The following is a 16,000-nucleotide window of genomic DNA, read 5'->3' as shown; positions in this document are numbered from 1 at the left end:
TCTGTCTACCACCCACCCGCCACGATCTCCCCGGCCCTCCGCCCACCCGCTGCCATCACCACGGCCCCTCCGACAGTTCTTCGTGCTGTGCCACAGCCTGCTGCAGCTGGCGCAGCTCATGATCTCCGGCTACCTCAAGAGCTCCATCTCCACGGTGGAGAAGCGCTTCGGCCTCTCCAGTCAGACCTCGGGGCTGCTGGCCGCCTTCAACGAGGTACTAGCCCCGGCACAGCCGCAGGGGGGGACATTGAGGGAGACTCACCCCCCACTCCCTCACTGCCCCAACATAAACCCTTCCCCCCCAGTGCCACATGCAACCCCATCTTAGCTCCTTGCTATCCCACCTTTGGGGGGCCCTCTGTTGGGGGACGTGGAGGATTTTAGAGCTAGCCAGGGTCCCCATGTCCCCCCATTCTCCTTTTGGTTCCTTCACCTTTTCAGGCACCCGGCTATTGTCTGCCCCAGGAAGGAATCAGAGGAAGCCAATTCAACAGTAGTGAGAGAGGTTTAAATTAGATCAAAGGCAGAACTTGGGGACCTTGGCGTGGTTGGGGGAGGGGATGATTCCACGGTGTGGAGTTGCCCCAGGATCCACAGGCCTCTGCCTCTGGGATGACAGCCAGACAGCCAGGAGCGGACAATCTGCTTTGGGTGGATTGGGAGATCAGAGTCCAGCTGTGCCCAACCCCTTCCCCACCAGATGTTTTCACTCTCAGAAAAGGCCACAGTCCCGAGAACACTCTCTTTCTCCCTGACCCCCAGTAGAGTTCTGTGAAATTCTCTCTCCCTTGGATGATGTGTCACATTCCTCCCAACCCAAGGCCTGTGTCTCCATCCTCAGATCTCAGAGGTGGGAAGAGAACATCATTACCTGGGGTCTTGGGCAAGTCACTCCCTGACTCTAGGCCTCAGTGTCCCATCTATAAAATGAAGAGTGACTGTCCTTCCCAGGATCAGTCCTCCCACTGACCTTCTGCTGATACTGCCCCCCTCCATCGGCAAGGAGGTAAGGGGTAAGTACCTCACTCGCGGTCATCAACCAGTGAGCCGCAGAGTGGAGTGCACAGCCCAGCTTCTGACAGCAGAGCCGCCCTTCCCTGCAAACGCTTACGTCCCCTTCAGCACCCACATCTGAGGGTTTTGATTCTAAGGCTCAAAATCCAAGCCTTAGTCCTCTGGCTTTAGACTTTCTTTATTTGTTTCTCATTCATGACTTCCCAGAAGTTCTAACACGGGGCCCAACCCACATTCTAGAAAAAAATTGAACTTCTAGCCCTGTCCACGCTGCTCTTACTTCTCTCCTCTAATGGGACACTAGGGCCCTTCCTAGGAGGACCAAGAATCTGTATTTTTAAGATGGACCCAAATGATTCTTATTCAACCAGCTAGTCCATTCTACAGAAGGGAACACTGAGATTGGCGATAGCGACAAGGCCGGCCCTCTGCTCCACTTTAATGGGTCCTCTCATCCCTTTGCAGGTGGGGAACACAGCCCTGATTGTGTTTGTGAGTTATTTTGGCAGCCGGGTACATCGGCCCCGCCTGATCGGCTATGGAGCTATCCTTGTGACCCTGGCGGGCGTGCTCATGACTGTCCCACACTTCATCTCAGAGCCGTACCACTACGACCACACCAGCCCCGGTAAGAGCAGGAGGGGCTGGGCTGAGGGTATACCTGAGCTGCCGCATTACTGTGCACATGGCCCCTCCCCAGGCCTCCAGCGGTTAGGATGGGCCCAGCTTCCCAGAACACCTACTAGTCCTCCCCCCACCCTCCACTGCCTCCTTCAGCCACAGCCCTGGTGGGTCCCTCAGGTAGCCCTGGGCAGTGGGGTAGTGGGTAGTCCTGGGGCAGAGAGGTGAAGCCCTCTGGGCATCTCTTGGTGAGGGCCTGCTTGTATGTCACTGCTTTTATTTTTGAGGTGGAGGTGGGTTTTACAATGCAGCCCACTTTAGGGCCTGGCCCGTGTGTGTCCTCAGGAAATATTTATGGATAATAATATATAATAATTTGTATATAATAATAACAATATCACACACCACTTACTAAGCACCACTGTTCTAAGCCTTTCATGTGTATTGATGCATTTAATCCACACAAGAAGCCAAGACATTGATGAAAGAAAGAATGAATGAGTGAATGAACAAATAAAACCATGAAAGAATTTTGGACAGGAATAGTGAAGCCCCTGTTGAGCCCAGTGGGATTTTGTTGAGAGTCAACTTGACAGATGGATGCCTGTCCCTTGGAGAACAACTCAGGCAGCCTTTCCTGTCCCATCCACCTCTCCACCCATTCACCCATCTACCCATCCACCCATCCATCCACCAACCCCTCAACAATCCATCTGGTCGTCCACCCAAGAAACCCTTAGTGCTGCCTACTTTTTGCTGGACCCTCTCAGGGGACTCAGTCCTTGCCTACTGGGAGCTCCCAGTCTGGGAGAGGAAACAGACAAACAATACCTCCCCTTCCCCCACGCGTTGTATCAATTGTGTGAGGAAGGAAGAACAGGACCGAAGGAGCCCAGGGAAGGAGCCCACGGCCCAGCCTCCATCATGGAAGGCTTCCCAGAGGAAGAGCGCTGTCAGAAAGCATCCTTCCTCCCTTGTCCTCCCATCAGCTCAAACCCCGGAGCTCCTACTCTGTGCCAGGCCCAGGGGTGGAAAGATGGAGCAGGTACAACCAGCCCCGAGAAGCTGCGAGGGAGCGTGGGTTGGCGTGAGCATGGGCAGCTCTGCCGCAGGCCAGAGCGTCCAGCACCAGACAGCCAGGGGGAGCCGGTAGAGCCCTGAGTAGGGGAAGGATACTGGAGGCTGGAGTGAGCTGGAGGAGGTGGCGGTTGAGAGAAGGCGGGCATTTCAGGTGGAGGGAACCGCACAGGCAATGGCTGGGAAGTGGGGAAAGTCCAGGAAGAAAGCAGAGTGGTTATCTAGGCCTGAGTGGAGAACTGTCAAGAGGCCTGACTAGGATGCTGAAAAATTACACTTCTTTACATTCCTCCGTCCAGAATCTTCACTTTAACAGGGATTTTCCCGTGCAGGGTCACACACATTCTTCATCCTCATTGCCATACAACACCCTTCTGCTCCCCATGAAACCCCAAGCAAACCTCTTCTCCTGCCTGAGCCTCAGTCTGCACATCTGTCCAATGGGTGGACAGGACTTGGTGACCACCAAGCACCCCCGCTGCTCTGACATACAAGGCTATTTCATTCACTCATTCCTCCTCATTAATGAATTACTTATCATTAGTATTTATGTGCCAGGCCCTCTGCTAGGTACTGGGGACCCAGGGGTGGGAAAAAAAAGATCTTACTAACGATCCCCATAATAATCCTCATATCTAATGTCTAGTAGGCACTGTGCACAGGCACCAATCACCACTCCTAACGCTTACAACCCTTTGAGCAGGTGTTATCTTTATCCTATTTTATAAGTGAGGAAACTGAGGCTCAGAGAAGGAGGTACTTCCCCAAGGCCCACAGCTAGTAGACATGCCCTGGTAGCCTGGCTCTAGAGCCTCTGCTCTGAACTACTGAATTATTCTGCTTCTGAATTCCATATTTGTGTAGAACTTCCATCCTAGGAGACTTGTTCAACAGATGACAGACGAAGCCGAGCCCAGAGGGGCTGAGGGTCTCTCTGCCAAAGTCTCACCATCTTCAATCCAGGCAGTCTTGGTTGAGGGTCCAAGTCCTTGACCTTGGTTCACATGGCTTTTTCCAGCCCTAAAGAGTGGCTCTCTGGGCTGGGTGGACATGGCTCAGAGCTCCCAGAAAGGGCTGGGCCAGCCGCAGAGAGAAGGCCACTTCTACACCCGCATTCGGGATAATAATAGTATGAGGGTCTTCTTAAGTTTGCTCAGCAAATATTGGTGAGCTACAGGAAACAAATGTCTGGTACTAATTTAAGAAATTTCCCTTTAGTGCACTCTGCATCTGTGTCCCAAGCTGACACCAAGCCTCCCCATAATGAAGGTCAAGGGCACTAGAGACCTCCACAGCCCAGGCCCAGCATCCCCTCTCTTGCCTGGCCCTGCCTTTAGCCCTGGCCTTGACCTTTACACTCTGTGAGTCAGCCATGCTGAACTTCTCAAGCTCCTGGTTTTGCATGTGCTGTGACCTCTTTCTGGAACACCCTCCTCCACGTTTCCTTTCTGGAAAATCTTGTTTGTTCTTCTCCACCCAGTTCAAACTCCACCTCCTTCAACCGCCCCCACCCCCCCCACCTAAGAGCCACTGTTGCGATATGGCACTTCCACATACCTCTGCTCAGAGAGGTGGCATAGGGCAGTTTAAGGGCATGGACTCAAAGCTGGACTGCCTGGGTTCCAATCCTGGCTCTAACCCTTGCTAGTTGCTATCTGAGCATCAGTTTTCTCATCTGTAAAATGGGAGTAATGAGAGCACCCCTTCTCTGGGTTTGTTGTAGGGGTCAGATGATTTATATACAGGGCATTTAGAACAGTACCTTGCATCAGTAAGTGCTATATAAGTCTTAGGTATTGTCCTAATATTTTTTATCATCTCTCAGCAGACATGCCACAGGACTTTGAGGCCTCCCTGTGCCTGCCCACCACTAAGGTCCCAACCTCAGCTCCGGCCCCATCCAACAGCAGCTGCTCAGGCTACACAGAGGTCCAGCATCTGGCCGTGGTGGGAATAATGCTCACGGCCCAGACCCTGCTCGGCGTGGGCGGGGTACCCATTCAGCCCTTTGGCATCTCCTACATTGATGACTTTGCCCACAACAGCAACTCACCCCTCTACCTCGGTGAGGACCTGTCCCACCCCTCGGGCTCTGAGGGAGGGCCCGGCCCAGGTTGGGCTAAGTATGAGTCCCTGACCTCTGCCCCATGTGGCTGGTAAAGGGCCAGAGAAGCCCTGGAGAGCTCTCCGGCCCTGACCAGGGGAGATGGGCTGCTCTTGCCCGCTGGAGGCTGGGCAGGCACTAACCTGCAGAGGGAAGCCGGGCTAGAGGGGTCTAACCTAGGCTTCCTGTTGCAGGGATCCTGTTTGCAGTGACCATGATGGGGCCAGGCATGGCCTATGGGCTGGGCAGCCTCATGCTGCGCCTTTACGTGGACATTGATCGAATGCCAGAAGGTGAGCCTCAGAGCACACAGTTGTCCCCAGGGGCACATAGACATAGCTGACTGACCACTGGTCTCATAGGAGACACTGAGCCAGGGGACCCAGGTTCAAATCCCAGCAACCCCATGACCTTGGACATGCCTCTTAACCTCTCTGAGCCTCAGCTTTCCCATCTTTGAGATGCTCTCTGTCCCGCCCACCTCCCAAAGCTCTAATCAGAATGCAGTGAGAATGTGGAGATAAGCTATAAGGAGCCGTCAGATGGAGATTTCTAGTTGTTGTCACTATTGTTATGTGTCTTCACCTCGTTCCACCCCTGAGCTCCCCCAGGCCCCCAGCCCCCTGCTCAGATACGCTGTGGAGCAGACAGGGCCACATACCCTTCTTGGCCTGTAGGGCACTCCCATCTGTGAGGGGACAAGCCTCAGGACACAGAGAGGACACTGGCATGCCGGAGAGAACTTTGGAGCAGGACTCAGCTACATTGGCCATCTCAGGTGGGAAATCCACTGGGTGACCTCTAAGGACCCTTCCAGCTCTGACCACCTCAGAGCCTGACAACCTGTGCTGAGGGCACTGTGTGGGGAATAGCGGTCTCTGATCCAGGTAGTGGTCAGTGTGGGCCAAGGAGTGGAACTGAAGCTGGGTCTGAAGGCAGCCAGGAGGGAGGAGTGTTGGGGATCCCAGAGCTCTGGTGCTCTGTGAGGAGTGGGAGTAGAATTTTTTTATAAGAGGTCACTGGGGCATCTCAGCTGCCTCTGGTCACACCAAGTAGCTCTGAGCCCCCAGCCCTGCCTTCTGCATCGTGCTGCTCAGATGTCCCATCCCTCACCTGGAGACTTTCCAGCAAGCCCTAGAAGCCTCAGGTGACACATGTACAGGTAGATGGACAGGCAGATTCTGTTTCTTGTTCTCTGGCTTTTGCCTATGGGTGCCTCCAGTCAGGACAGGCCTGGGCAGCTCTGAACAAGAGTCGCTAGGGATAACACTGCCCCACCTCCCTTCCTTCTAGAAAGCTGGGCCAGGAGCCAAATGTGGACTCTGGTTGTAACTCCTCTCTCCCTCAATGGAACAGTCTTGGGAGTCAGGAGTCAGTTTCCCAGACACACCCCAGCTCAGGGGATGGGGGCATGTTTCTGGCTCTGTTGACGTCATCCTGGCAGCTATGCCACCTTCACAGGCAGATGTGGCATTCCTGTGGACCATTGTGCCACCTCCCTAGTCCTTCTTTCTCTCTGGGGGATTGCATGGGTTGGGTGGGTCATATCGACTGCAGGCACAGACTGGTATGTGAGAAGCGGATCTGAGATGTGTGTGTGAGTTCCCACCAGCCTGGCACAGAAGCCAGGGGAATAATAAGTGGAGGAGGAAATCAGTGCAGAAGCCAACTTTGTCCCCAGTTTTACAGATGCATTTGCTGAGTGCTGACTGTGTACTCTGGCCCCTGTCCAGGAGGAGCTCAGGATCAAGCACCTGGGAATCAGCCCCACTCATGGGGTTGGTGTCATCATGCATCTGTATTGTTAGAAAGTGTTTGCAGGGCTTCCCTGGTGGCGCAGTGGTTGGGATTCCGCCTGCCGATGCAGGGGACATGGGTTCGTGCCCCGGTCTGGAAAGATCCCACATGCCGCGGAGCGGCTGGGCCTGTGAGCCATGACCGCTGAGCCTGCGCGTCCGGAGCCTGTGCTCCGCAACGGGAAAGGCCACAACAGTGAGAGGCCCGCGTACTGCAAAAAAAAAAAAAAAAAAAAAAAAGTGTTTTCAGATGCTGTGGTAGTTGAAGGAGGAGGTACCCAACTCAGTCTTGGGGTCAAGAGGTCTAATGGGAGAGATGGGCACTCCAGTCAGGAGGTACACCTGGGATAATCTTGTCCTAATTACACCTGGAGGGGGATCAAAATCACCTGGGGAATTTTTTTTAATTTTTTTTATTGTGGTAAAAGTCACATAATATAAAACATACTATTTTAACCATATTTAACTGCATAGTTCAGTGGCATTAAGTACATTCACATTGTTATGCAACTCTCACCATCCTCCCTCTCCTGAATTCTTCACCTTCCTAAACTGAGGCTCTGTCCCCATTAAACACTAACTCCCCATTCCCCATCCCCACCTCCCATTCCCACCCTCACCCTTACCCCCTGGCCTCTGGCATCTACCAATGTACTTTCTGACTCTATGAATTTGACTTTTCTAGGTACCAAGTATAAGTGGAATCAAACAGTATTTGTCTACACATAATGTATATTGGAATGCATTTTTAAGATTAACTTAATATATGTCCTGCAAACAGATTGTACCTTCTTTTTTTTTTTTTTTTTCTCCCTGTGCTATACAGTAGGTGGGGAACTTGTTAAAGGCACAGATTCTTTGGTCGCCTTCCCACCCCATCCTGTGGCAGTTCTGAGCTGGTCATGGGTAAGGCCAGGTTTTTTTGACAAGCACCCCTTGTGATTTTAATCATCGTGCAGGTCTGAGAACCACAAGAGTCATCCTAGCCATCAGTTTCGTAATAATAATCACAGTAGTAACAGTAAGCAAAGAGAAAACACCCATGTAGACATTCTACATGCCAGCACTATTCTAAGTGCTTTACACGTATTAGTTTCTATGATTCTCACATCAGCCTTATGATGTAAGTGCTACTAATATCTGTACTTTACAGAGGAGGAAACTGAGGCACCAAGAGGTTAAGTAACTTGCCCAAGGTTATGTTAGTAATGGAATTCAGACCCAGCGGTCCATTTCCAAAGTCCATGACCTTGACCACGACACACATTGCCTTAATAGTTGAAAAAGTTGAGGCCCAGGAAGGGTCAGGGACTTGCCCAAGGTCACACAGGATATATTAACTGGCAGAGGCACAACTGGAACTCAGATCTCCTGACTCCCAGCACAGGCCACTTCATGTCTCAAGAGGCCAGTCCCAGGGTGGTGGCCAAGAAGTGACAGCCCATCCTGACCCTAATATCACATGGTCTTCTCTTCTAGGTGGCATCAGCCTGACCTCAAAGGACCCCCGATGGGTGGGTGCCTGGTGGTTGGGCTTTCTCATCTCCGCTGGCACGGTGGCCCTGGCTGCCATCCCCTACTTCTTCTTCCCCAAGGAGATGCCCAAGGAGAAGCATGAGCTTCGCTTCCGGCGAAAGGTCTTGGCAGTTTCAGACCCACCTGTCAGCAAAGTAAGCCCCCTCCATGCCCCACTCTAGTCCAGGCTCCACCCCCAACCCACTTGTCCTCCTTTATAACTTTAAACTCCATCCCTCCTGGGCACTGCACGTCACAGCTTACAAAGCCATCTCCCCGACGTCCCTGCACAGTGTGCATTTCCTGCCCCTCACAGCTGAGGAGCTCGAGGGCCAGAGATGGAAGTGACCTACCCAAGATCACGAGACCAGCAAGGACAGTGCTGGAACTAGAACCCAACCCTGTCTGAGCCTACTCCCCTCATTCTAACCACTACCCTACCGCCTCTCTGCTTGTTGCTTAAAGTGTTTGGTAGATTCGGAACGTGCTATAGCAATGTCGAGAACTGGGAGGAGGTGGAGGGTTTGCAGGAGGGTCTGGGAAGGCTTTTCTAAAGAGAGGGGAGTCGAACTGGACAATGAAGGACGTGTGGAAGCATGGAAAGGAAAGGGAGGGGCATTCTTGGTGTGGAAACAGCCTGGGCAAAGGATTTGGCTATAGAAATGAACCTGGCCTTTTCAGGGACAGTGAGGGGACAGACATGTACTGAGTGCCTCCCTGGGGCCAGGCGTCAGTCTGGACCCTGGGGCTCAGCACATGGTCTCCACCCTTACTTAAACCAGGCACAGTCTGGACTCTGAGGACGGAGTCTCTTTAAGAGACAGAGAAGTTGTTAAGATAAGTAACAACTGGCGAGGTACTGCAGGGGTATCTCACTGAATTCTGCTACTCGGCTCATGGTCTTTCCTCAGAGGATGACACTGAGGCCCAGAAGGTGCAAGGATGTGCTCAAGGTCACAGGTAGTAGGAGAAGGCAGGACCATGTGAGGCCACTGGGCAGGAGAGATGATTCTGGTCCAGGGACCTCTAAGTTTTCCAGGGACCCACAAAAACACGAGGCCCGAAAAACAATAAATTGGCTCTAAAATACAAAAGAAGACAAAACAGAAACGTCTTATAAAAGCTCAATGGTATGTCATTAGCGTCAGCTTCATTAACTTTTCTTTAATACTCACACACATTTCATTACATTCTGAAAATTTGTGCATTAGACTTTCTTTTGTCCCAAGTCTGGGAGTATAAAGGAAAAATACTCCTGGTTTACCTTTACCTGTCCCCACGCAATATTTCTGTGGATTTGACTGTTTGCTGGAGTGGCTCACAGAACTCAGGAAAACACTGACTTATATATACCAGTTTATTACATAATAAAGGATATGGTAAATGATACAGATGAACAGCCAGATAAAGAGATACATAGGGTGAGGTCTGGGAGGGTGCCGAGCACAGGAGCTCTGTCCCTGTAGAGCTGGGTACATCACCCACCTGGCTGTGTTCTCCAACCTAGAAGCTCCCTGAACCCTATACTATTGGGATTTTTTATGGAGGCTTCATCATGTACACATGATGGATTATTAACTCCCTTTTAGCCTCTCTCTCCTCTCTGCAGAATTAGGGGACGGTGGTAGGCTGAAAGTTCCAAGCTTCCAATCATGGCTTGGTCCTTCTGGTGACCAGCCCTCATCCAGGAGCCCACCAGAGTCACCTTATTAAAACAAAAGATGTTCCTATCACCAGGAAATTCCAGGGGATTTCGGGGCTCGGTGTCAGATGCTCTTACCACTCAGGAAACTACGATCTTAGGAGCTCTGTGTCAGGAACCGGGATCAAAGACTAAATATTAGATCAAAAGATTCTCCTAACACCCTTATTTACAAGAGTTTTAGGACCTCTGTGCCAGGATTTTGAGAAATCACAAACAGTCATAAATTAAGGAAGTTAGTTGTTGCTAAGTAATTCAATTTCAAAGGGACAATTTTTAAAAATCCTGTCAAATATTTTGCAGCAAGAATAATTCAATTTAATGTTGCAGGTTGGTGCATTTGAATATGTTTGCTGTAATGTGAGATAGTGCCTCATCCTTAGAGCAAGAAAATATAGGCCTAAGAGGAAGGGCTGAAAATGTCTCTGCCTGGACAAGCTGGGACTTGACCCCAAGTCATTCTGATACTACACCTGGCTGCCTTCACCAACCCATCTCCCACCCGCTGCTGCAGCAGAGGCTATATACATGGGGTTGGGGGGACCAAAGAAAATTGTTGTTGGGACAGCCAGCAGGGGCCAGAACAGGAAAAGGCTTGCCTTCCAGCTTCAAGAGCAGTGGGTAGCCCTGGAGGGAGTCCTATGGCTTTAGCACCAGGTGCTAAGAACAGAAGGGATTGGAAGGGACAGGGGAGTGTGCAGAGAGCAGCTGGGGGCAGGGAGATTGATGTGATAGGTGTGGTGTTGGTCCAGGCAGGAACCAGTGCATTGTCGGTAAGGCAGGGTGTGGGGATGAGTCCAAAGAGCCACGCAGGAGGGGGACTACACAGACCTGGATCTTGCTCTACTATGGGACGGGCATCCCAGAGGCAGCGAAGGGCTGATGCTGGTTCAGAGGCAGGCGAGGCAGGCGTTGGAGAGAGACCAGTTTCAGGGGAAGAAGACAGCTTGGAACCACGGATGGTCCTTCCTGGTCCTGCCTAGCTCACGCCAAAATATGAATGAGAAGAAATTCCTGGAACTTGGGGAAGAGTTCTTAGAAGCAAGGGTGATCACAGAGGAAGGAAGGAAAGAGACTGGGTTGCCAGTTATGGGTAATCTCCAAGCTGGGTCTTGCCACAGAGAAGGGGCACTTCTCTGTTCTGAATTTGAACAGAGAAGAAGTGCCACTTGAGCCATGGGGTAGAAGAGGTGGAAGAAACAAGGGCGAGCCTCGGCTATGCTGGGCTCAGTCATAAGTCAGTCATGTGACCTTGAGCAAGTCACTTCCCCATTCTGTTCTGTTGTGTATGATGCCGAGTTTAGATTCCTGGAGCAGTATTCTGTGTGCCTCGGATTCTGAGAATGCACTATTCCTTGAGTCGAAGCTGCTGTGATGCAGAGATTCAGATTTTTAGAGCTGTGTCTCTGTGATGACTTGAAACCCTGGCTCCCTCGCTGTGAACCTGTCTGGCTGTCTGGATTCATTCTCTCAGCACATCGGGGATGGGGAGTGTGGAGGGAAGGTGGTGAGAGGTTCTTAAAAAAGAACCGATGGCTGAGAACATGATGATCTGCTTCCAGCAGCATTCAGGCAATAAATATTGATGTGGGAGGAACTGTTCCCCCGCCTCCTGAGGCTGCCTAGGCTGGGTCTGCTTGCAGTTGCTTGGGCTGGCCCAGCCCACTCAGGCCACTGATGGGGAGGGGGATGGACCAGGAGGAAGGGCCCAGTTAGGCAAAATCGGCAGCCAGAAAGTCCAGGTCCTCATACATGGGATGTGTATCTTCCACGGGAGTAGGAACAGGCAAGGGAAGAAAGTGAAGTGGGGAACTATTTCTGAAGTCCCTTCAAGCACCTCCTCCCAGGCTCAGGGATCCTCTAAATACCCTCCTAGAAGTAAATGCAGCTTTTACTGGTATCCAGGAGATAGTGGTATATTATATAAGGATTGCGTGACCCAGAGAAGGTCTCTGGCCTCCGTCTCCCTGTCTGTACGATACGCAGAAGACTGGACAAAGTCTGCTAGCTCTGGCAGCTTCACTGGTGTTTCCTTTAAATGGCTCCCTGCCTATGGGGCAGTACATGAGCACTTTTACAGGAGGACTGAGGGGTGTATCCCACAGCCCTTGCCCCAAGGAGCTCTCAGGTAGTGAAAGAAGGCCAGGAGCAGACAGACGGAGGATGACTGGATGACAGCTCAGGTTTCTCCCATGGCCAGTGCTTAGAGTCCTCTGCCAGGGCGGAGGGGATTAATAGTCTCCACAGAGAAGACTATGGGATGGGGGATGGGGGAGGCCATATTGGCATGGGAGGGGCAGGAGCTCTGCTTCCTGCCTTTGGCTCTGTCCATGTGTCTGTGACCTCAGAGCTCAGGTGGCCACCCAGACGTCTTTCTAGAAGTGAACCAGGGCAGGCCTCACCTCTCTCAGGCCTCAGTCTCCCTGTCTACAATTAGCCAGTTTCTAAGGTCCTGTCAAGCTGCCGGACTCCTGGCACATGGCTCTGCAGAGCCCATAGAGTAAAGATGGCCTCTTAGGGGCTCCCTAGCAGGTCAACTGGGCCCATATAGCTTTGTGGCTGTAGGATCCCATTCAGCCAGCAGCCCTCTTGTGCTCTCCTTAGGCCCTTCTGAGCTACCCTTCGGGCTGGACCAGGGGCTGAGAACAGATCCCCTGGAGATCCTGTGTCCCTACCCAGACTCTGAGCACCACTGGCCTCTGTCATATTTCCCAGCAGCCTCAGTGTCTGTTATTCTGGGGTATATCCCAGAATCTGGGATTAGAATATTACCTGGTTTTAAAGTTCTATGTTTCTAGTAGTTGAAGATTCTCGAGTTTTATGTTCTATTATTCTAAGATTCTGTGCCTCAAATGCTGTGTGACTCCCAAAATTCACATTTCTAAATAGCTACAATTTTGGCCTGAGTCTATGAAATCCATTGTCTCCCAGTCATTAACCTTGATGTGCTTCTTTGGGAAAATGTTCAGGGATGGGGACAGGAGTGGGCAGTGGCAATGGTCTTGAAAACCTAGGACTTAGGGCCCGTCTGTTGGGGTCTGCCCAGGCGGAAGGCCCCTGTTCCCCTGGGACTTTGTGCTCCCACTGCAGCCCCTGTGAGATTCAGGGTGACACAGGTCTTCCCTCTGCCTGGAGTCTCTCCCTTGCTGGCACTGCCTCCAGAGCCCTCCCAGCCAGCTTGGGAGCCCTCTTGTTTCCTTCCCCATCCCAGGTGACCCAAGCCTGTGACTCCCCCCTCACCCCACCTCAGCTCTCTAAGGTAGAAGGACCTGTGTGATCATCCAGTTCCACGCCCACTCCTTCTTTCAGACAGAGGGATTGAGGCCCAGAGAGGGTCAAGGTTGTGCCCAGAGTTTGGCCAGCACCACCTCTCCCTGCACCCATCTGTACAAGGCCAGGTCTTGGCCCCAAAGGGCTGAAGAGAGCCTTCCTCTCCCTGGCCTGGTGTAGATCAGAGCTTCCTCATACACTGGGGCTGGAAGACCCTTTGGAGTGATCTGCTCAAGTGGTTTTCAAATTGCACCCCATAGAACCCAAAGGGTGCCACCATAGGGAGACTGAAGAGAGGGGTCCCCCAGCAGGACTAAGGACCTTCCTCTCCTACACACACACACACACTTCAATCAGACCAGTTCTACTTTTCAGTGTTTTTATACCAGTCTCTTGAGTGAGATTTCACTTGGGAAAAGGGTTCTGTTGCAAAAACCAGTTTTAAAAACATTGGTTTAGTCCAATACCACCAAATGAGAGAGGAGGAGACTGAGGCTAAAGGAGAGAGGTGTTTGGTAGCTGAGCTGGCCCATGAGGCACCATGTAAGTGTTTCCTTAGTGTCTGAGTTGGAGGCATCGCTTAGTGGCAGGGAGGAAGGCCAACAGCAGTTTTGTCTGCACCATCCTGACCTGGGTATGAATTCTGACTCTGTCACTTACTAAGTCTGAAATCTATAAAATGGGTATAAGCATACAATCTATATTTTGGGGGGTTTGTAAGAAGGAGATGAGGCAAAGTGTTGAGGTGGGTGGTTCAATACCTGACATGCAGGCTCAGTAACCAGGAGTGCTTGTTCTTAGCATGGACTAGGCCAGCTCTTAAAAGGAAAAATTACCTTTTTTTCCAATATTCTTCTCAGATGCTTTTCTATATCCTACTTCCACTATATTCCATAAAAAGTTTGAGACAGCTCACACCAAATACATGTACAGTACTAGTAAGAGAGTGAGAAATTAGGCCAACATGTACTGCCTACTCTGTACCATCCACTGTTCTAAGCCCTTTGCATGAATTAGCCCATTTAATCCCTATAACCCACCTATGAAATAGGTTCAGCTATTACCCCCATTTTACTCCCGAGGGACCGAGTTACAGAGAGATTAAATAACCTGGTGGCATGGCCAGTGAAAGGTGGAGCTGGGATTCAGGCCCAGGAAGAACCATTGAAGGGCCTGTGCTGAGTCACTCAATCAAGACCAAGACCACTCGTTGAAACACTTATTTGGTCCTGAGCTTTCTGGTAGCCACAGGTAAAAGAGGCGCGGCCAGTTGCAAGAATCCCATTGTAAGAGAGCCAGGAGCACAGCGCTCCCTCAAAGAAGCTCAGATGTCCAGGACCTCTGCTAAGAAGACATGATCTCTCTCCCATAGAGGATAGGAGGTTAAACAGATAACCCCATCCCTGTGGCTGCTTCCTGTGGCCAGATGTGACGGAAACTGAGGGCTGGCAGAGAGTTCCACATCACCCACCAGGGTCAGCGCTGGCTCCGTGGGTCTGGGATCACAGCCCCGGCCCAGAGCCTTCAAGGAACCCAGCTTCCTCTAAGGACAGCTCCTGGGCCCCCTGAGGCCCCACAGGCAGTGGGACCTTCCTCGTGCTGGACCACACACAGCGTCCCAGGTCCCACGGGCTGCAGCAGTCAGCACACAGCCCGAGAGGGGAAGTTCTGACAGTCTCCCTCAGCCCAGACCTGCTGACCTGGGGAAACCACAGCCCAGATTGGTCATACTCTGAGCCCCACTCTGAGCAGAGGCTCGATGATTCTTGTTTCTGGGCCCACTATTAGTTGGAAGTCCTCAAAACAGATGTGGGGAGAGAAGCGGAAACTTCTGGAGAACACAGAGACAGGGGCTGGAGGTCAGTGTTCCCAGCACCCACAGAAGAAAGCCCAAGTCCCTCAGCCTGGCCCTCCGAACCACTCTGCTTCTGTCCCGAGAGGCTCTTGAGAGGTTCTTGGCTGTCGTCAGTTAGTTTCTCCCACTTCCCAGACACCCCTCTTCCCACCCCTGCCCTTCTGCTAGTATATGTCCCTGTTTCAAATAACCATTCCCTTCCTATCTCTCCAATCCCAGAGCTCACCTCTGCCTGGATGCCCTCCTGACCCCGCAACCCCTGAAGTTCTGTCCCTCCCCTCCCATCCCCAAAGCCCAGAGGTCAATATGGGCACAGGGGGTGGTAATAAAGCCTAGTCTTCCAATTACTCCCTGGGTGACACTTGCCCTTTGGGGACCTCTGCTTCCTCTTCTGTGAAACAAGTGCAGTAATAGTCCCCACACTAGACTGTTGTGGGAATTAAATGACAGGGTGGATGTGAAAGTGCAGTGTAGACCACATAGGGTTATACATGTGGCTGCAGATGACACTGTGGTTGTTTTTACTGTTTACTTGGGGACAAGGAACCCCAGGCAAGGAACTCACAAGATGTTGCCTGTCTGAAGGGCAAGACTGCCTCTCCTTGATAGGAAACCTAGGAAGTTGTCAATCTATCCCCACCCTTCTTACTTCCATTCCTAGGGCAGCACCCCTCTCGCTCCGGGACCCTGGACCTTCCCACACGCTCTCTCACAGCTTGGCTAGGACTGAGAACAGAATAAGGAGATTCTCTAATTCTCCTTAAAGCAGCATGTCCCAAAGAAATATCACGTGAGCCACAAATGTTGTTCTAAATGGTCTAGTAGCCGCATTCAAAAGGAAAAGAAATTAATTTGAAGAAGAATTTTCTTTAATCCATTATATTTAAAATATGCTCATTTCAGCATATCATAACTATAAAAAACTAATTGTGAGATATTTTCCGTTCCATTTTTTCATACCGAGTCTTTGAAATGCAATGTGTAGTTTACACTTACGGCCCATCTCAATTTGGACCAGCCATAGTTCCCGTGTTCAGTGGCCACAT

The 16,000-nt window shown here is 51.4% G+C and overlaps 1 protein-coding gene across 1 annotated transcript in view; it reads left to right on the top strand.

The window, feature by feature from the left end:
- SLCO2B1 (solute carrier organic anion transporter family member 2B1) overlaps positions 1–16,000 on the top strand; it is a 56,341-nt gene that overhangs the window by 21,687 nt on the left and 18,654 nt on the right. Inside the window, exons 5-9 of the mRNA XM_060105192.1 lie at positions 77–214; positions 1,480–1,642; positions 4,538–4,777; positions 5,011–5,109; positions 8,092–8,282. Coding sequence (XP_059961175.1) covers positions 77–214; positions 1,480–1,642; positions 4,538–4,777; positions 5,011–5,109; positions 8,092–8,282 — 831 coding nt within the window. The remainder of the gene's footprint in view (positions 1–76; positions 215–1,479; positions 1,643–4,537; positions 4,778–5,010; positions 5,110–8,091; positions 8,283–16,000) is intronic.

The sequence above is a fragment of the Mesoplodon densirostris genome, chromosome 7 (genome assembly GCF_025265405.1).
Source record: "Mesoplodon densirostris isolate mMesDen1 chromosome 7, mMesDen1 primary haplotype, whole genome shotgun sequence".
Lineage (NCBI taxonomy): Eukaryota > Metazoa > Chordata > Mammalia > Artiodactyla > Ziphiidae > Mesoplodon > Mesoplodon densirostris.
Note: the sequence above shows the minus strand (reverse complement) of the source record. Positions and strands in the feature narration are given on the sequence as shown.